Source organism: Sus scrofa, chromosome 18 (assembly GCF_000003025.6).
Source record: "Sus scrofa isolate TJ Tabasco breed Duroc chromosome 18, Sscrofa11.1, whole genome shotgun sequence".
Lineage (NCBI taxonomy): Eukaryota > Metazoa > Chordata > Mammalia > Artiodactyla > Suidae > Sus > Sus scrofa.
The window spans coordinates 39,488,062-39,510,495 of NC_010460.4; the positions used below are offsets into that span (position 1 = coordinate 39,488,062).

At 42.3% G+C, this 22,434-nt stretch overlaps 1 protein-coding gene across 6 annotated transcripts in view; it reads right to left on the reverse strand.

Annotated features, from left to right (window-relative positions):
- Nucleotides 1-22,434, reverse strand: part of BMPER (BMP binding endothelial regulator) — a 246,181-nt gene that overhangs the window by 70,232 nt on the left and 153,515 nt on the right. For all 6 annotated transcript variants that reach the window (XM_013990842.2, XM_013990843.2, XM_013990844.2 and 3 more), the window contains 2 exons: nucleotides 8,579-8,908; nucleotides 898-1,234 (listed from right to left, as the gene is read on the reverse strand). In XM_013990842.2, coding sequence (XP_013846296.1) covers nucleotides 898-1,234; nucleotides 8,579-8,908 — 667 coding nt within the window. The remainder of the gene's footprint in view (nucleotides 1-897; nucleotides 1,235-8,578; nucleotides 8,909-22,434) is intronic.

The window sequence follows — 22,434 nt, forward strand, 5'->3', positions numbered from 1 at the left end:
AAATAACTTCTCTGTGGCTTCAGACCACAGGAGTTTGCTCATTTTAAGAGGCACAGGCAAATCACTTAAACGAGGCCTTTTGGGGCTGAGTTCGTCTCATGTTTCCTCCCACACCCATGGTGGTTAAAGTTATAGACAGTCATAGTTCTTGAACCCCTGGAATTGCGTAGTAAACGGAAGTACAACCAGGCCAAACTTATCAACTCACAAATGCAACCTTGCAGCACGGAAGTCAAATCCAAGCTGTAACCATTGCTTGGTGTGGCAAGGCCCTAATCAGAATTTTAAAAGGTTATGGAATCCCTAGTCTTAATGAGAGAGCTTCCCACATCCTTAAGCCCTGTTTTTACTCTCCTCTGACTCTGGACACAAAGTCTCAGAGTTGGCGGAAATCCAAGGAATCCTTACATCCCTGCCTTGTGCAGGTCTATTTGGGGTTAGACAATGAGAAAGGCTTGTTGAACTCTTTCTCAGACCTAGAATAACCAAGCTCACTCAAATACCCACAGGCAGCTGGAGTGATTTGAGGTTTCCACCTCAGCCCTATACCACTGCATGTGTGGCCAGAATTTGGGAAGCACTCCTCAACCTTAGAATCAAACTAGCACCTGGAAAAGACTAGAGTGTCACTAGCTTCTCTGTGAATGTGCAGGCATAAAAACAGAATCACTTACAGAAGAGAGATCTGAAATACTCCCTGCAATTTCCTAAGTTGGGACATAATGAGGAGCTGAATCAAAATGAGGTCAGTTTCAAGACAAGAAAGAAGTCGGGGTGTTTACACTGAGCTTTGGGGACCCCTGTTTTGTACATCGAGGGAGCTAGTATTCTCTGTTCCAAGGTCAAGCCCATCCTTGGTCTGCAACCCCAGCCCATTCCCCAGAGCACTGTACTTACCGATAGAAAGTGGCATAGTCCACAGTTGAGTGGCAGGTCTGGAACTCCCAGGATTTGAGTTTCTGGCACTCCCGATGGGCTCGAAGCTTTACCCTCACTGTCCCTTGACACAGTTCAGGCACTGGTTTTCTCTGGGGTCTGTTGCAGAACTCATTGGACTCCACCCTCCAGGACTCAGCAAAGTCATCCACATCAAACTTGAAGTTTCCGTCTCCACCAATTAAGTCATCACGTTTATGTCCATTGTAGTTGCCACAAAGGCCACAGAGTTTGCCCTTGAGATGGGGGGCAGCCATGACTTCTACAAAACTGTCTCCATCCCAGGATATTTCCAAACCTAAAGGAAAGGGGAAGAGAATCAACCACTCTTGAATCCACCAATAATTCCCAAGTGTGTAGATCTTCATGCGGTACATGTGACCACCCTTTAACAGGAACCCTAAGGCTCTCACCAAATTCTTGATTACCTTTTAATCTCGTCACACTGAACACTGTGTGATATTACACAAATCACTTACATGGGCGTAGGGCGTTTTGAATGTATAAAGTGTGCTCCTATAATGACATCTTATGTACCTACTGGCTTGACTTGTAGATGACTACTCACTGACCACGTTACTCCAGGGTTTATATTTGTGTCCTTTTCCAGAGTAATTGTGGTGGTCCAAATCATGTTTTCATTGATCCAATGACTACGACAATGTAGAAATGGAAAGATAACAAAGGTGATAGTTTTCTAATGTAATTTTTTCCCTTACCCCCAAATCCCCCATCTCCTTATCCCAAATGAAAATTTCCAAATTATCTGCTACAGTGGAAGTATTAGAGTAATAAACATACTGCTCCTGAAAACATCCTCTTCAAAGGACAACACACATAAATGAAAATGTTTGCTCCTTCATAACTGTACATCATCTCTGAGACACACATGGCTGTTTGATCCATGCTTCCTAGGGCTGCCTTATGAGCCCTAGGCTATGAGCCCTAGGCTGGGGTCTCCATGTGCGGGCTGATTGCAAGCTTCAATATTTGACTAGGCACTGGAGGCTATCAGGCCAAGGGCCAGAGTTCCTCATGCGCTGGACCGAATCAGCAGGACAGGACTGTCTCGTTCACCAAATAAACGATCTTCACTCCACAAGGTAGAGAATGTAGTTCTCTCTTGGTTTGCAGAAGTGACCATCTAAACAGTTGGAGGATTTGCCTGAGAACACTCATATTTCTCCAGACCTGCTAGCCCAAAGCTTCCAGTTATTTACTCCAGCTAAGGACCCAGCTAAATAGTGGAATTTCCATGTCACATGTTGGACAACCAGGTTCTGCTGTTGCACAGCAAAGATCAGTCTGACCAGAAGGTCAAGAAGAAATGTTCTCATATCCATCCTGATACTGTATGTGAAGATACTGCTCATGAGACAAAGGAGAGGGTTTCATGGAAAACCTTTTGAGGTTCAACACAGAGCAAAGGACAATTCTGGTCAGTCTTTCTTTATGTCTCAAGTACGCACTGGACGCTTTTCTTGCTGTTCTCCTGGTAATATCCTGGCAGGGGCCAAGCCCCGCAGTGAATGGATGGACTAGGTACCAGTCCTGTGGCATGAGCACCAAGAGAAGCTCTACAACAGGTCAGGGTGCACGTCTGCCCTGTGACTGTTCTTTACTCAGTATCGCTATCTCCCTAGAGTGACAGCCCACAGAGAAAGCCCTTTTTAACAGAAAAAGAGAAAGTTTCTCCAGCTGTGTATTTTTCGTCTTACCCTCTTGGGTTTCTGACAACACCTAGTCTTTGATTTAGTCTGTTCTGAGCCTCCGGAGAGAGCAACAAGACTCTCTTTAGAAGACTTTACCTTTGTTCCTAAAGTATTCAGATGAGCAAGTATTTGCAAGATGCTCAGAAGGTGGGGGATAAGGTGGTAATGAAAAAGGAGAAAGGGGTGGGAAGGGACAGAATGGACCTTGTCTGAGGAGAAAATTGGCAGAAGGGGACATCATGAGTGATGTAAGATCAGAAAGAAACGCCCAGAAGTAAGATGCTAAAGCTAATATTCCCTAAGCCAATATTCCCTTGGACAAGGTCCAAAGGGAGAAAAGCCTGGCCAAACAGCACTCCTGTGAGTAGGCCATACAACTGCCACAGGAAAGAGTTACAGATCTGCTTTAGGGAGAGTTACTGGTAGAATGAACCAGTGGTCTACAACTGGACTTCTCAAGAAATAAAGACTCACAGGAAAATCGCTGTACAGTAAATGAAAGGAATGGAAGCATTCTCGGTCCAAGGCAAATGGTAGAGAAGATTTCTCGGTTGGGAGAGGAAGCTTGGTTCCAAAGAGCACTTAAATAGAATTGGGTGAAAGGCAGAAAAGAAGGACATGAAAACATCGCTCTTGGGAGTAACTGGGTGAAGAGAAGGCAGTGATGAGACAAGGTGATCTAAGCAAGGACACACTGCTAGGCCACCCACACACCAAACTGACCTCCTGTGTGGACCTCAGAGAAGATGGGGTCAATTCTGACAAACAGCACTATTGTATAAAATGATTTCAATTTCCTCTCACCACATCACTGAATGTATCGTCTGGCACATAGTATATACTCACTAAATGAATGAATTACCCTGTAAATTGATACAACAAGTCTGAAAAGCCAAAGAAATTTGTGAATTTCATGCTAGTTAAGACACTGAAATAACATTTTGAAAAAAAGACAAGCAAACTATAATATGATTTGTAAAACACTCTCTAAGGTAAAGAAGAAACTTGACCCCATAAGCCTGTAACCAAGCAGCTGCCCAGCCAGAGAAATGAGGGGAGAAAATCAATTCCATAAAACACTCTAACGTTTATAGCATAATTCCAAAAATTTTCCACATTGCAAAAATTTCCAAACTACAAATCTCTTTCCTAGACAGCAAGGCAAATGCTATTCTTCCAAGTGCCACATTGGTTGAGAATTTACAGCCAAAGGCACTCCAGCAAAACCACTGGCAATGATATAATAAATTTGAGATTTTGGGCACCTGAGTTCTTGCGAATTCAACTCACAGTGAACAAGCCAATTCTTTTTTTTCTTTTCTTTCTTTTTTTTTTTTTTGCGATGGACTGGTGGTCCATGGATGCTTGGTAAGATGCAGACCTACTGTTATTAATAAACCCTTCTCAAGATTCTTGACATCTCTTTCATGAAACATGATCCCCAAAGTAAGAGAATAATTTGTAATTCACTCTCTTTTTTCCTCCTCTTTTCTTTGTTATTATTACATTAACAAGGATTTTTATGCAATAATACTAAGATTCATATTGTGGAAGTGTGACGTTCGACTCTGGATGTGTGTATTGTTGTATCATATATATGTGTATGTGTATGCCTGCACAATTGCTTTTACTCTCTATGTGAGTAAAATCCATACATAGTAAATTATAGTAGTGACAGGCCAAAAAAAAGGAGTAAGTTATAAATGAAAAAAAAAAGCTCATCCAAAAGATATTTGAAATAGGCATTTGAGATGAAAACATGGTGGAAGTGTTTGGGGTGGGTGGGGGTTGGGCTAGTCCCTTCAGCAGCTGGGATGAGTTTCCCAATTCTTTGCATGGGAAATTGGTAGAAATAACTGGCAGCCAGAGGCCAAAGCTGAAGCACATGTCTCATCTGGGATGCCAGCAGCGGCCACATTCCTTCCACTGTATGAGGAGCTTTCCAATTTTCCCTTCTCACCAGTGAATGTTTTACCAACCTGTTTTTCGCCCGTCAAGTGTGTGACCTGGCTCCAGACCACTCGTTTGGGGGGGGGAGGGGAGTTGGAGTGAAGTTTTTTTGGTGGGGGGAGTTGTTGTTCTTTTATTTTGTGGTTGCTTTTGTTTGTTCTGCTCTGTTTTGTTTTTTTTGGTTGTTAGTGTTGCTTTTGCTGCAGTCCACTTTTAAAAGAGACAAGGTGCAGAATCTGTAGTCATACTACAGTGATGTTTAAAAATGGATAGGTTTTTGGAGTTCCTGGTGTGGCTCAGTGGTAACAAATCCGACTAGTATCCATGAGGATGCAGGTTCGATCCCTGGCCTCGCTCAGTGGGTCAGGGATCCAGTGTTGCTGTGAGCTGTGGTATAGGTCACAGACGCAGTTCAGATCCCACATTGCTGTGGCTGTGGCATAGGCCATCAGCTGTAGCTCCAATTCCACTCCTAGCCTGGGAACTTCCATAGGCCGTGGGTGCGGCCCTAAGTAGTAAAAAAAAAAAAAAAAAAAAAAGATAGTTTTTTCTGTTCAGAATTTATACCAAAGATGGGAGGGGATAGATAGATAGATAGAGATAGAGAGAGATTTATTTATTTCTTCCCCAGGTTTGTCAAGTATAGAGCTCTACCAAAAGTAAAATAAAAAGCCACAGTCCCTAGCTGGGACTGGGGACACTGCCTCTCCCCAACTCAGCAGGAATGGGTAAGCCTGAGCCCAACTTCACACAGCCTAACTTCCTTCTTTGAGATGCTTGAATTCAATCTACCTAAGATCATCAGGAACACTGAAAATAGATGACCATACAGAGACTTGAACACAAATGTTCATGGCAGCATTTTTCATAATATTCAAAAAGTGGAAATACCCTAAATGTTCATCAACTGGTAAGTGGATAAACAAAATATGGTTTAGTCATACAGTGGAAAATTATTTGGTTTACAAAATAAAAGAATGAAGTATCGATAGATGCTACTACATGGATCAACTACAAAACCATTATTCTCACTGAAAAAAAGCCAGTCACAGGAAACCATATACTGTATGATTCCATTTATGTTAAATATCAAAAAAGGGGGGGCAAATCTATAGAAGTAGAAAGTAGATTAGTGCTAATCTGGGGCTGGGGATGGGAAAGGAGAATGGCCGTAAATGGATTTGAAGTTTCTTTTTAAGGTGATAGAAATGTTTCAAAATTAGGTCGAGATGATGGCTGTACAAGTATAATAAAATTCATTGAATTATACATTTTAAATTGGTAACATTTATGGTATGTAAATTATAACTCAATGAGGCTGTTTTGCAAAAAAAAAGATCAATAAAAGCAGCTGATGTTCTAAGGTAAAAAAAAAAAAAAAAAAAAAAAAGCCACACTCCCACATGTTAGTGCTTCAGGTGGATCTGATATAACTCTTTCAGGTGGAGTTGATGAAATGAACAGATGGCAGAAAAGAAACATTTTTAAATGATTCCCCAAGTGCCGAGAGTTGGGGATGAGGGGGCGTGATGGGGGTGAACAGTACTTTCCAAGCTACTAAGCCTTGCTCTGTGCCTTCCATATGACCCCAATTGTTACTAGGTAAGCAGTGACAGCCTGGGTCCACCGAAGCTACACAGCCACCTGTGCTCCTCTGCCAAACGATTCCATCATCAACTGCTGAATCTATAAACCACAGGGACAGAGTCAGCCCCCTCCATCTCCCATCCTCCAGCTGCAGGCTTGATTTAAGCTGCAATTCTGAAGCAAGTATCCTTTGATCACATGAGCTTAGGAGAAAAAAATAGAGAGAGAGGAAAAACACTCAAAGGATATACTGTGATATTTTAGATAGACAATCAATAGGTAATAAAGAGAAAATATCCCTTAGGGGTAGTGCAAACTGAGATTGGTAGACCAGAGTGGAAAAGACCATTGTCTGGAAATGGAATTGTTCCATTTAAAGGAGACTCTCAAAACAAGTTTAGTGCCCAGAGAAATACAGTCCTTTCCTGGGCAGCAGAAAGCACGTACGCTTCACGTGCTACGGGAACTGGTTCAGCAGGGTGTTAAAGGTGCCACATAAATTACTTTCATAGTGGCAAAAGAGATGAGAAAATAAAAGAAATTTTACAACTGAGTCCAAGGCCCAGAAGAGGCACCTTCACTAATCTAATTATGGTATTTATGATCTATTGCTACTTTCTTAGCGGCTCATCCTTTTGCTCATTTCCACCATGTGAAATCCTTACAAAGAATCCACTTATTCCACACGGCATTGCCAGCTGCGACATGAAGTGTGTGGAACCTCCTCGACCGTTAGTCATCTGGGACTATCCAGAATCCCTTTGCGAGCTGGGTGATGCGTGACTCATAATTTCCATATTGGTAGAATCCATAGAATTCAGCTGGCTTGCAAACAGATAAGCAAGGTGCTTCTAATTGGTCTGGGGTTATAATGGTCGTTTTGTGCACATTTTACATAAAGCCACACAGTTGCTTCCTTCAAAGGGCTAAGGTGAGGCCCATGTGAGCAGCATGGCCCATCATCCGAATACAACAACAGGTGTCTGAATTTTCTGGGGTGAACTAATCCCTCCAAAGGGGAATGACTACAGCACTTCACATCTACCACTTTCAAGGTAAAGAATGGAAGTCTTTCCTTCTGTAAAAGAATGTTCCAATACATTAATAGTTAACATTTCTCACTGAAATCATGTTATACTCTCCAAATAAAAGCTCCCTGGGCTTCCTAGCTTTCTGCCTTGGTTTAGCTAAGAAGGCATTCTATAGGCTCAAACCAATTTACCAATTAGATTTTGGATTGAATTGAAACAATTAACACGGTTCTGAAGGTACCGTGGAGAGCAGTCTCTATGGTGCCTCAAAAGTTGCCACTCCATCAAATGTTTCCCTTTCTGATCCATATCATCTAAAGAAACTGGAACTCAATTGGTGCTTCTACAGTATTAAATTCTCATCAACACAAAAAGTAAGAAATATGTGGATTTCCTCAAGAATCATCCTTAAAGAAAGAGCATATGCCAGGAGAACATGCAGCTCAATACCCAAGTGACAGACAATATGCATAACCGAAGGCAGCAAGGAAGGAACCATACATGATAGAATATAAAATGTGCAAACAAACCAAATTCATTCTTTGGGGCTGATGTTGAAGGATAGAGTTCTGCTTCTAAGATGCCTCCCTTAGCACCTTACAGACAAGAACTTAAGCCTCCCTGAACCCCTAGGAGTAACTTACCAGCAACTATGAACAGTGTGGCCTAAGGGGGATATATCTGCCCTTGGCGTGGGAGGACAGAGTCCAGTGGGCCTCGGCAACATGCGATGCTGAGAAAAGGCCTCAGCTCCATGTGCCAAAGGCTAGGGGAGCAAGCACCCGAAGCATCCTCCGCAGGAGCCAATGGTTCTACCTATTAACTCAAGGAGCCTCCTTCCCCAGGGTCAAGAGTGGACAGGACAGCTGGTCACACAGCCCATCATCCTTGCTCCCATCTGCACGCCCACACATTTGTGGTTTGCTTTTGAGGATTCCCTACTTCTTGAACAGATGCTAACAAGGGAACATGCTTCCTCACAGATGTGAAACTGCACATGACTAGCTGAGCTGGGAAAGACGCTGACAATTCCAAGCGGGACATCAATGGTTTAAAACAGCAACAAAACATTAGAAAGGGGTTATTGGGAGAGAACAACTGCTATTTTTGGAATGAGGATAGAAAGGCACTGGATGGCAACAGTGACTGGCATCAGATTGCCAGGCTCTCCACTGTGCAGATCTCTCCGGCTATTTTGTGGCATCTTGGAGATCTTCCTTCAAAGCCTCAGTGAGTATTCCTGCAGCTGGAATACTTCTCTGCTTCTGGTTTTCCTCTGTGGAGGGGGAGGAGCAGCTGCAGTTCCTGAGATAGAGGGAAGAGCCAGAGAGACACAGAAGCCCGGTGCTTCTGGAAGCCCACCTGCTTTGGTTGTCACTTTCAGGAGGTAGCCATCCAGGTCGATGTGGAACTGCGGCGCCTGGCAGGGCAGCGCGATGCGCGAGCCATTCCAGCGCACGGTCAGGTGCTGCTGGAGGCTGACAGTGCTGGTGCCCAGCACCAGGTCCACCGACTTGGTCCAGGAGAAGGAGCGGGTCCTGCGAGCATCGTTCTTCACCAGCACCTGAAAGGGCGAGGCAGGGGAGGAGCAGTCTTTCGTCAAAACGTACTGACATGTCCCCTGAAAGTTAAACGTCCGTCCATCAAAAGTGTTGTAGTGGGGATCTCCGAATACTGTGCAAACGCCGGGCTCTGCGGATGAGTGAGAGACAAAAGCAGGTCAGAAACCGAGCGAAGGAGTCAAAGAGACATCAGAGGTCCCTGCAATAAACCTGAGAGGGGCACCTGCCAGGTAAGGGAGGACCTTAGCAGAGATGCACTAAGGAAAATCAACTTTAAAAAAATACAAAGTTTGAAAAAAAAATAAAAATAAAGCAATTAAAAGTTTTAAAACCTTTGGCCAAACCTTATAGGACGTGTTACATACTTCTGGTGCTTTTACACTTAAAAGGTATTTATAACACTTCTGAAGTTTGAAAGCATCTCTATTTTAGAAACTTGACATGTTGTTATGGTCATAATGTCAAAGACAGAGAAATGAAATGGATGACCTTGTAAACAGAACTGGCCTAACTTTATAACCCATATAAACAAGAACACAAAAATAAATAAAAGGCAGCAACGTAACCAAAGCATGAGTACTATTTCCATGTAATTGATTCAAAAAATTGGGAACATGGTATTCTAAATGTTATTCATGGTTTTAAAAAAAGTATTATATTCAACACTCATGAATTTCACATAAAATTGTCAAACAGATACATGTGTAATACTATTAGGAATCAAAATACTGATAAAGTTGATAGACTCCGTGTTTTTCTAAAAATACACTGTTCCTAAATTTTGATCTATGTAACAAAATCTAAAGTTGGATAAAAATAAATTGTAAAACCCATGATTTAGTAAATATAAGAAATTCCAACAAATTCATCACTTCCAAATACCATTAATTCAAATATCATGAGAACCAGGCAAAGTTTTACACTTGGGGCAGCCAAAAGTTTACTTAGAAAATTAAATAGTGTTTCTTTTTCTAAAAACAGAATTGGCATTGATTTGTTTTCCATCTAAAGATATTTTATCTGTTTTTAAGAAGACATAAACAATCAGGAAAGGAGAAATTCACTTACAGGAATTAGCCCACATGATAAAAGAGCTACAATTAAAAGAGCAATTTTCAAAACAGCTCAAGATTTTGAAACTATCCTATATAAGTAATTGCTCTGAATATGTGAGGGGAAATTAAGCATTAATATGGAGGAAGGATGTGCCAACTGATCTGATAAGACCAGTTGGATCTACAGCAAACATTTGCTTTTAATTTCTAAAACGTTTGGAGAGTAATGTTGTTTTATGTTATGATACGTCATTTCATATGTCAATTTCACGTGCCTCCATAAAATCACATGTGTTTGGAATTTCATAAATTAATTACTTGTTCTAAATTAGCTTTCCTAGTCAACATTTATTAGAGACTCAAAAAGAGATTGTCTCTGGCATGTAGGACAGCTTCAGTGAACAGGTATTTTAAGGAATATATATTGGAGTCCCCGTCGTGGCTCAGTGGTTCACAAATCCGACTAGGAACGGTGAGGTTGCAGGTTCGATCCCTGGCCTTGCTCAGTGGGTTAAGGATCCGGCGTTGCCGTGAGCTGTGGTGTAGGTTGCAGACGCGGCTCAGATCCCACATTGCTGTGGCTCTGGTGTAGGCCAGTGGCTACAGCTCCAATTAGACCCCTAGCCTGGGAACCTCCATATGCCGTGGGAACAGCCCTAGAAAAGGCAAAAAGACAAAAAAAAAAAAAAAAAAAAGGAATATATAAAAGGCACTACTTGGGAGAAGAGGGTAGAAGAAGCAAGTGGGAAAGAAGGTTCTGAAAGCTTGGCAGCAACATCTTCATTCACCTCCATTTACACTCCTTTCTTATCCTTTTTTTAATGGTTGTTTTTTTCCTTATAACTCCAATTTTACTCAGTTTGTTGCTTCACACTGCACCCCACCCCCATCTTCCTAATCCTATATTCCCCAGCTAGTGTTCTCACCTATCTAACCACCCAACATTGCATCTTCCAGTCCTTTCTCCACGCGATTACTTCCAAAACTGTCCTATCACAATTTTGGCACATTGTGACAAATGCAATCCCTAACTGAATGACAGGGAGCAAGGTAGTTTCCTGGGACATCCCAAATGGCATGTGGAGAATTATCAGTGCAGAGTTAATATTACCATGTGCCACGGAAGAGGAGATGTTAGCCTAACCACCAGATGCAGCAAATGCAAGAGAAGGGCTTTTTCAGAGTTTTTAACGCCAGAACCAATCATAGCTTTCAAGCTTTTGATCTCATAACAGATGGACCTCAGCTTGCAAAGGCTAAGACACAGATGAAGGAGCTGAAATAATTCTCCTGAGAAAGCATCTCAGCTGTGAGCGGGCACAGGGAATGCCTACACGTTTCCCATGGAGTCTGCAGGGGACAACGTACAGCCTCACCAGGTACTCTGACCTAAAATTGCATCAAAATTATCATTAACAAAAACAGTAATAGCTAATGTTTACCAAGGATTCACTATGTACCTTAGCGCCGTCCCTCATGCCTACTGATAATGGACACATCGTAAGAAAATGGATATTTAGATTGTCTTCTGACATTAAACAAACAGCTAAGCACTTGGTAGTAAATCCATAAAATGAATTACTATCTAGTCACTGAAAAAGTTTGTGAATAATGTTCGTGACTGAGGAAATGCTTACGCCATGTTAAGGAAAAAACAGGAAACAAAACTCTATCCAATCTCGACTGCATTAAAATAAATACCCAAACGCACGCATATCCCCAAACTGTAAACTGTTTCTTTGGTAGTAGAAGCATGAGAGATTTTTTTTTTTCTTTCTGCCTTATGCTTTTCCATGTTTGGCTTTGTCATTACGTTTTGTCTTTAAGAGCAAAATGTGGGTACATTTAGGTAAGGTCAATATGGGACAAAGCAAATCGTCAAGGAAGCAACAGAAACTACACTGCCTATATAGTGGTCCTGGACAACCTGAGATTATTCATAGCTGGGCAGGAAGCAGTGAGAGGCATCCAAGGAGACAGGGCAAGGGAAACCATGTGTGAGCAGGACTGTTAGTTAAGATATTTTTCCAAAAGGTCCTAAGCTGTAGAAAAGAAGGGTCTGGAGATAGGATGATTTTTCTGTGTAACAGCAATATAGAAGAAGTCCACAAAATTTCATGACAAGGAAGATGCCTGAGAATTAGGCCTTGCATTTGGGGACATTTGTATCATGAACTAAAATAATTTTGAAACCTCGGCTCTCCCCTTTTTTGGCACCTCAAGGTCCCCATGCCAGATCCTGCAGGAGCAGCGAACACGTGTGCTGGAGAGCCACTGAAAATGAGAATCTCAGGGTTACAAAATCTGAAAAGCAAAAAAGCCAGAGAAGCACTTAGGGACACAAATGAACACTGTATTCTCGTATAATTTTTTGTTTAGCAGACCCAGTGAAAGGAGCCACAGTCCAAGATGTCCAGGTGTTCGGTCACACTCTTCTGGAAAGCCTGGCGTGATGGGTGGAGCTAAATGAACAGACCCTTCTATAACTCTCCTTGCCTGAATATGTTTAAGTCAGAAGATGGAGAGAAAGATGCCAGTTCACAAGCAGCGGTGTGTGTTTATTCACAGCCCTTTAAGTCAAATCATAAGATGTCATTTTTGTTTTGGTTTGTTTTCGATAATATGTATACAATGTCTAGGCATTGGGGGAAAAAAGATTAGAAGCGTATAAACCCAAATATTAAGAATACCTTTTTTCCTCTTTTAGGTAATGGAATTATGCGTGACATGTATTTTCCTCTTTCATGTTTATGTGTATATATGCATTATTATTTACATTTATATTTTATTATTTACAATCTCTGTGTATACTCTTGGAATAAGGACATTCGTTTTAAGACACTAAAAAGATACTGGATGAAAACAAATCGCTTTGATGTCACATATTTTAATACAACAACTAGAGAATTAAGAGAGTGGGGCCACTTCTGAAAACGTAATTCCAATGTTTTTCCTCTTAACCTCATCTGGTACATTTATTTCCACCATGGGTATATTTATTCTAATAAGATGCCTTCCTTCTGAGGGCAGTGATTATTCTCAAAACATCTGTCAATGAAAGTAAAGGGAAAATTATACAACTCCATGTCATAAAGAAAATAAGAGAAATTGAGAAGACCCTAATCCCCTTGCCCTGAAACACAAGGAAACAAAAACAAAAGCATAAAGAAAAAAAAAGTATCATTCATGGCTCCGCCACCAAAAAATAATCACTGTTTACCATTTGGTGGTGGGGGTGTGTCTCTGTGTGTGTATATTTTAACATGAAGATGATCCTGTACATGAAATTATATGTCCTCTTCAGTAAAGACTTCCTCAGTCATTATAAATCATTGTGAAAACACAGAATGCGGCTCCCATACTCAGTCCATTACTTCTGCAAAGAGAACAAGCTCTCCAATTCATTGCACCACACCAGCACACAGATCAGGATATTTCCAGAATGGTATTCTAACCACGAGGAAGTCTATCAAATGAAAACATAGCTTTAAGTTTTCCTTTGCAGAGACTGCAGCAAAACAGGCCCTGTGGGACTCTGGGGCCATGGGGTCACGTGGGGGCTCCTGGGAACCCCAGGTGTTGGGTTAAGAGCCGTGATGATGCCAAGTTTGGGTCAAGAACAGGAAAGGAGAGGATTAGAAACACTGCCCTTAACACCAGCCTTTATGCTGTGGGTCTAGGCTCCTCCTGATGTGATGTAAGCCTCCAATATAAACAGGCTGTGTGTGACCCAGCAGAAGCTGAGCCTCTCCATGCACGAGGCTCTGGTCTCGATCAGAGGCGTCCGTGACAGCTGTTACCCCCAGGGGACCTGAAAGCCAACAGAAGCTCCATCAAGGGGCACCTGAGCTCCTTTAAGACTTTATACCCTACCTACAGGGAGCTCTATTCAATATGTTGTAATACTCTATGTGGGAAAAGAATCTGAGAAAAAATAGATATACATGTAGGTATAACTGAATTACTTTGCTATGCACCTGAAATGAACGCAACATTGTAAATCAACTATACATTGACTTAAAGAAAAAGATTTTACATCCTTGGCTTCTTAAATCAAGACTTTACTGTGTGAATATGGGGAAAGGACATTGAGGTCTCCTTCCACCCATCGCTAATCGAACAGATAGACTTAAAAATCTACATATAAAAAGCTGATTTTTTTTAAAGTTGGGTAGGCACCAGAAACTAATATTAAAAAAAAAAAAAAAAGGCTTGTTAGGGTTGTTAAGAATGTAAGTTTCTTTTCCCATATTTTCCATAATTTCATATATTCACCAACTTCAAATAGAAAAGCAAAGGCTGTGTCTCTATCTTCAAGAGTGAATCTAAACTGAATTTAAGCCTAAAGCCGTGGCTGACATCCTACCCGTGGCCTCCCAGCAGAGCCCAGGGTTTCCCCACCTCTCACTTTCCCTGGAGCAGTGGCCTGAGCCCGCCCCATACCTCACAGTTCACAGCACAGGAAGGCTGCAGCTCCTGGCTCAAGTGCCAACTGCCCAAATGCCAACTTTCCCCTGCCTCAGCCAAAGCCACTTCTCTTTCCTCTGAATCCCCAAAGCAAAACTGACACAGCTCAGATTTTCTGGGGCAGTTAAAAATACAGTCACCAAACCCACAGTATGCTCACGATAAATCATTTTCAACCCTATGTATCCTTCACTCCTAAATCAGGCCTTAGACCCCTTACATGTAAATTGCGTGTATTCTTCTCAGTGCCTGGCACACTGTCTTGTATATTGGAGGACCTACATTTATACGTGTGATAAAGGGATTCATCTATGCATTACTCATAGCATTGCTTGGTATAATATTTATCAGGTATCGGAGTTCCCGTTGTGGCGCAGGGAAAACGAATCTGACTAGTATCCATGAGGATTCGGGTTCGATCCCTGGCCTCACTCAGTGGGTTAAGGATCTGGTGTTACCGTGAGCTGTGGTGTAGGTTGCTGATGTGGCTCAGATCCTGTGTTGCTGTGGCTGTGGCTGGGCCAATAGCTGTAGCTCTGATTTGACCCCTGGGAACTTCCATCTGCCACAAGTTCGCCTTAAAAAGCAAAAAAAAAAAAAAAAAAAAGAAAAAGAAAACTATCAAAAAAATTTATATATCAGGTATCAAATATATATATTTGGCTCTTGTCCTTTTAGGGCTGCACCTGCAGCATATGGAGGTTCCCAGGCCAGGGGGCTAATCAGAGCTGTTGCTGCCAGCCTACACCAGAGCCACAGCAACACCAGATCTGAGCCACATCTTCGACCTACACCACAGCTCACAGCAATGCCGGATGCTTAACCCACTGAGTGAGGCCAGGGATCGAACTCGCAACCTCATTGTTCCTAGTCGGATTCATTTCCTCTGTGCCACAACGGGAACTCCGTATCAAATATTTGTTAAATGGATGGGTTCATTAAAGAATATATTTCAGTGGGCAAAAATAAACTGCCCACACTGAACTCACTAAAAGAGCTGAGTGTAATGAATGGCATCTGACAGGTATCCAACAGAATTTTGCTTAATTAATTAATTAACTGAAACATTAACTAGGGCTCTCAGCACAAGGAATTGAGGCTGCAGATGAAATTAAGGTTGCAAAGCAGCTGACCCGAGATGGGCAGATCATTCTGGGCAATCCAGGCAGGACAAGTGTGAGCACAAGAATCCTTATAAGTGAAGGAGGAAGGCAGAAGAGTGCGTGTCACACGGTAATGCAGCGTGAGCACGACTCCAACTGCCACTGTCAGCACCGAAGATGAAAGCAGGCTTTGGATCAAGAAAAATGGGCAGACTCCAGGAAGTGGACAAGCCATGACAACAGATTCTCCCCTAGAGCCTCAAGATGGAATGCAGCCCTGCCGACACCTTGATTTGACCCATTCAGGTCCATTTCAGACTTTGGACCTCCAGAACTTAAGATAATAAATGTGTATTGTTTTTAAAACACTAAATTTGTAATAATTTGTTACAGCAGCTACAGGAAACTAATAAACTTAGCAAAAGTCAAGGCAACTAGTCCAAACTGACCAGCTTACCCCAGGCACCATGCCAGATGCTTTCCACATTTTCACTATGTCCTTTAAGCTTCACTATTTCTTTGCACAGGGCATATTGTTACCCTAATTTCTTAGCAATAAGTTCGGAGAGGTTGCCATGTTGCCTATGGTCTCTCAGCCAATAGCAGTAAAGAACCCAACCTCTTTGGCTCTGAGGCCAGTGCCTCCTTCTCCACGACTGAATGTCTCCATTTACACCCTATCCCATGGCATCCCATGCAGTCGTTATGATTACAGAGCTCGAGGGGCACCTAAAGAAGTAAGGTAGTGTGTAGACACTCTTCTTCCAAGTGCTCATGAGTACAGCCACTCAAACGCAGAGGTTCACAGACACCCAAGACTGATTAATGACCTCCCAGGAGTTCATGAACTTTGGCTCAAGGACACCTATCTAGAAGTTAATTAAAAACTACATTATATGGTTCTCTTATTTAATGTGTTTACATTTCATCTCCCCAACCACGTCACAAGTTCCTAAACTCAGGGTCTGTATCAACTTTTTATCCTGTCCTCCAGGGCACCTTCCAGAATGCTGGAAATTCACCAAGTGTTAATATAAACGTGTTACAGAAAATGTATTTTTGCTACTCTATCATTTAAGCTCTGGACTTAAATAAAAGTCTGCTCTCTTTAAACTAGAAAGTGCTGTTTGACAGTAAAGAAAGCTACGCACCTGAGCTGAAGAGATAGGTTTCATATCTCTAAATTAATTTATCGTCCAGCATTAAAGGCACCTTAGAGCTTTGTGAGCATTATGTATATTGCTTAGAAGAGAGTCCTGGGTTTGAATCTCAGTTTTCCACTCAATGACTAGAAAATCATGCACCTATCACCTACAAAACCTCAGTCTGTTCACCCGTAATATGGGTCTAAGAACAGCTACCTTGTAGAGTGGTTGTAAAGATAAAGATAGCCTTTCAAGAGTTCCCATTGTGGCTCAGCAGTAACAAATCTGACTAGTGTTCATGAGGATGTGGGTTCAATCCCTGGCCTAGTTCAATGGGTTAAGTATCCAGCATTGCTGTGAGCTGTGGTGTAGGTCACAGACACAGCTTGGATCCCTCATTGCAATGGCTGTGACGTAGGCTGGCAGCTGCAGCTCCAATTCGACCCCTAACCCCTTGTCTGGTAACTTCTGTATGCTGTGGGTATGGCCCTAAAAAAAAATAAAGTAAAAAAAAAAAGAAAAAAAAAAAGATGGCATTGCAAAAGTGCTGTGAACATAACAGATGCTCAGAGAGTAGTCATTATTAGTTTTATTATTGTAAGTCTTATACAAAGCCAGCAAACAGATACCCACTACTGCCTAAAATAGGGATGGAAAAGATTCTAAAATACACATAAAATGTAAATTTGTTGAAAAGACAATGTGAGTTGAGTTCATCTAGAAGACATATAAAATGTAGACTGGGGGCTAGAACGGAGGAAGCCATTAGGCCACAAAAAGCATCTTAAGAAAGTCATGAACATGGGAAAGAAGGCAGCTTGCACAAGAAGAGCAGGACCCCGAATCTGCCCAGAGTGGGTAGTAGTTGGTTCAGGAGAAGACTTCCAAGCTGTCTAAATAAATTGGCCAGAGATTTATTGCCAGCCTGAGAAGTTTAAATGTATTCCAAAGAACCAACATTTCTTAACGTCCTTCCTATGAAACATCAATCCTGCCTGTGACTCTGCCAAAATAAGTAGAAATAAAAAAAAAACCCTCTGCAGCCCAAATTAGTTGGGGAGGTACTCTACACTCCATCATCCTCCTGAAAGTTTACCCTGCACACTGGCATATAAAGGGCTCTGAGAATTCTGCAGTCAGGAAACATACTTAAGTTTACTTGACCTAGCATTTCCCCAAAGTATTTAATCATAGGACCTTGTTTTGAAAATATTACTCATTACTATCCCTCAGCACTAGCGTTTTATAAAACAAACTTTGGGCAATTCTGTGAGAGACCAGTTAAGGAAGCTGGTGTAGGTTTTCGTGAAGGCCAAATGTGGGGTTCTGACAGTGGTCTGCAGAAAAGGCTGATGAAGAAAAGACAGAACTTAGTTGCAGGCAACGGGATGAGGGTCTGGCTGCCTTGGGAATGGAAAGGAAACTCTTTATTAGAAAAACAACCCAAAGAGACAATCAACCAGACCTGAGGACTGATTATCAACATGGGAGAGAAATGCCAAAAGTATGAGAAATAAGACTCAAAACCTGTGCAGCTGGGATAAAGGGGGTGCCAGAATTCAGTCAACAGATAGAGGTTGGAAACAGCTATTAATCTCTCCATCCAACTCTCAACCCAGATAACTCAGAGAATCAAAGGTAGCAACTGTTAAGCAAATGCAAATACAGTAGTTTGTGAAAGAAGAACGCTGGTCTCCAAAAACACTTGAAGCTGAGATCTACCATATTGGTATCCTGTTAAGGACCTAGAGGTTTGGACAAATGTGAAGCCAGAAAGAGAGAGTAACTACAGAAGGGGTACCATGCAAGCAGCACTGCGGGCTCACAGGATGCAAAGGTGTAAAGCAAAATCAGAACAGGTGCTTGTACCAAGGAGAGATATGAGACGGCAGAGGAGAGGAGCCATGGTTGGGGGTGGGGGGAGAACAGTAACCAAGAAGGGGGCTGCAATAAGGAAAAAGAGGATTGTGTCCATCAATATAAACTTCACATCAAAGGGAACCATGAGGTGCAGCTAATGAGTCATTTCTCCAGATTCCCAGGAAGGTTAGAACTCAAGGATTGTAGCTGAAGAGGTTAAGGGACCTCAAAAACTAGATAAGGTTTCAAAAGGTGAGCAAATGTAACTGCCTTCAAATAGAAGCCCCTAATCATGGAGAGAGGAAAGAAACTAGCAAACTTCACGTATTTTGGAGGCGGACCTCCAAGACAAATAAAAACGAAGTACACAGAGAACATACAACAGTGCTTCAAAGTTGGGGCTTTGGCGTCTCAGGGACCAGGCTATTGGCTGACCTCATTTACCTTCTCAGATGGCTCACATGTAAAATGAGAGTAACGACGGCTTCCACTTCGTGGATCGCTGTGAGGATGAAGTGACAGAACGCACGCAGAGCACTTATCACGATGTTTATCTCGATGCCTGACGCGGGACTTACATTCAATAAACTGCTGCTGGTGATGGGAGCAATTGCAGTGGCCGCAGAGCAGCGACCTTTGTTTTTCTTATTTTACTCAGAGGAGAGGTGACCGCCAGAGAGAGATAAATCTGCCTCAGCTTTGCATATGGTAATGTGTAATTTATTACACAGTTTTTTCCCACAAAGTCTACTTTTCGGAGTCTGGGATTTGTATGCTCTGTTTTGTCACTTAGCCATATTTTAGGTGTTCCATCGTTAAGAGGTTCTGGTCACAAGTTTCTTCAAAAACTAGGTCTTTGCATCATACTTGAGATTCAAGATGGCAGACGACTAAATGCGTCACACTTACAATAATGAATTTTTATATATCTTTATGTATAAAATATATTCTTTCAAAATTAGGCAAGAAAATAACTTTTTTTTTTTTTTTTTCTTTTTCTAGGGCCATACCCACAGCATATGGAGGTTCCCAGACTAGGGGTCGAATCAGAGCTGTAGCCGCCGGCCTATGCCAGAGCCACAGCAACGTGGGATCTGAGCCACGTCTGAAACCTACACCACAGCTCAGGGCAATGCCGGATCCTTAACCCCCTGAGGGAGGCCAGAGATCGAACCCACAACCTCATGGTTCCTAATTGGATTCGTTAACCACTGAGCCACGAAGGGAACTCCAGAAAATAACTTTCAATTGAATGATTTAATAATGGTGTATCTATATTAAGAATACTTTCCCAAGCTAAAACCCAGGGAGACTGTATGATATTAAAGAATGAGTAATGGAGTAGGAGGCTCTTTCAGTTATTACTACCGTGCACCTTAGTTTCCTCACCTAGGAAGTAGGCAGCTTGACCTCATACTTAAGGTCCATTCATTTACACAATTCCATGATGCTCATGTGATAAGCTCAATTGGCAGAGCAACTTAGCTCTTTTTCACTCCTGATGGAATGTATACACAGTTATTCCAAATTTCACATGTGTTTTATTACTGTAAGTAAGAAAATTTGAACAGATCTTCATTTCTTGCTGGAAATACCTCAACCCTAAGTTGCCAGGAGGAAAAAAAAAAATACCTAGAAAAATGAGTGGACATGGAAAACCAAGTCAGTTTGATTTGTCAGTGAGCCCAGAGCACAACAACCATTGCTGCTCTAAACCTGAGCAGAAAGGCAACAGTGTCACCAGGTAGATGAAAAGTGTGGGCACTTGAGTCTACATTTCCTCCTGGGTGGGGTGAAAGGAAACACCATTAAATTGGAGACTCTTCCTAATATTCTTCTCCAATCTCTCATCTCCACCAGTTGTAAAACCCTCCAGACCTTTTCTTCCCTTCCTTACTGCAACCGGCTGTCCAGCTGCGCAAAATGACAAGGTCAATGGTAAAAATTCCATCCCTGGCCCTGGGGCCAGACTTCTTTGCAGGACTTCAGGCTCCATCACTCACCATGGACATCCTTCTCAATCTTTAACCTTCAGTTCCTTAGCTTAAAATGGAGCTAATAACAAATTCCTTGATCATAAAAGGGCTGTGAGGATCAAATAACATCAAATGAGAGGGCCCGAGAGACAGTGTTTAGACACACAGCAGATGCTAAATAAATATTAGCTGCTACCACTGTGGCGAGTGTTGCCATTATTGTTGTATGACGGCGATGATGATAATGATGATGCGTGTTACCTCAACAGTCAGAACTTATGAACGACAGACATCCTGCAGAAACTGACAAGAGATGGTGGATAAAAGATGACACCTAATAACCTCCTCCAACTCTGCATCAATTTGCTGCCAGAAAATTTAAATTAATGGTATCCCTTAAAACAGAGCAGGACATAAAACACAAAACAAACTGATTTCCTCATACCCTTCCAAAGCCACTCCTGCCTGTGTGGGGTTTCCTAGCCACCACGTGTGGTACAGTTGGATTTTATTTGCCACCCTGTCTGCTGGTTGAGCCTCGGGAACAGTGACAAACCCACCTCCAGATGCTGGCCCAGAAACTTCAGTGGCCACTTAGCTTAACACCTTCTCGGCAGGGCTAAAGTCAACACCACAAATTCTTATTCTACAAGCATCTTGAGCTCAGGTTTCAGATTTCCTCACTTTCCTGACTTAAGGACAGACTCTTGGCGTTAAGGGACCTGGAGTTGCTTACAGTCTCGGAGGCCAGAAACCTTGCTCACACACAGAATTACGAAAGTGCAGAACCTCGTCAGTGGAGATTTCTCATAAAAATGGGGCCTAGGTCATGGTTTCATTAAGTTGTTGTTGCATTCTCCCCTCCTACAACAATTCTTTAATTGGAGATAGCTCTAGGCATGCTCAGAGACCTAAGAAAGGTGTGCCAAGACCGGCCAGGCAATTCCACAGTGCCTGCCCATGGTGGGACATGCAGCAGGCAGGGGCCCTTTCAGGCAGCAGGCACCCTAGTGCTGTGCACAGCTGGAAATCTAACCCTTGGGGGTTTTACAAAGTTACCTGGCAACTGTGAGCCTCCTCGCACCCTGAGTTGCTGAAATCGGATATTTCCTGTTACTTGTGGGACGTGGGACGTGCAGTGGAGGTTAGTTCAATTAAATGCACATCTGTGCTCAGTATACTCTACCCTCCTCTGTTATGTAATCGTGAACTTTCCTTTGGGGTTGGGATTCTGATGGTTACGACTGATGTGGCTACAGGCACAGCTTAATGAACCTGTGAGACCGGAGGCTGGGCATCCATGTCTGGATAGCCTTTGGTTGCCTCAGGTCTTATGGATAGTTAGGAGATTAAATTCTTTTTTTTTTTTCTTTTTGTATTTTTTAGGGGTGCGGCATATGGAGGTTCCCAGGCTAGGGGTCTAATCGGAGCTACAGCTGCTGGCCTACACTACAGCCACAGCAAGGCCAGGGATGCTAGTTGGATTCGCTTCCGCTGCGCCACAGCGGGAACTCCTAAACTCTTTCTTCAAATCAATCTCTCCTTGTCTCTTTCTAGGCACACACACACCCACACACCCCTCTCTTATCAGTGAAAACTTTGCCACTAAATACTATCTCCATATCTGAAAACAGACACTCCGCCAACAAAGAATTTATCTGATTCAGGTCTCTGCTGATGGCTGAGTCAAGATTCCACCTACTGTTTGCCAACAGAGGGGAAGATAACATTTCCCACAAACCAAATGCTACACACACACAAAAGACAGTGGCCTTCTTGGCACCCAACTCACGGTCCCAGGATGTTCAGCTCAGGGAAAGCGGGGCTTGCTCTCTAGGTAATAGTTCATACTTTTTCAAGAAACAGCATCTGCACCAGAGCTTTATAAAGTTTGTTTAGCTAGCTTCAAATATTTTATTTTAAATAAATCACCCAAGCCAAATTTAATTCTTTTCAGTTGGAAAAAGAGAATGGCCCATGTTATTAAAAGACAGTAATCCCTTTCATACTTCCTTCAGGCCTGATTTTAAGAAGACTTTTTTTTTTTTTA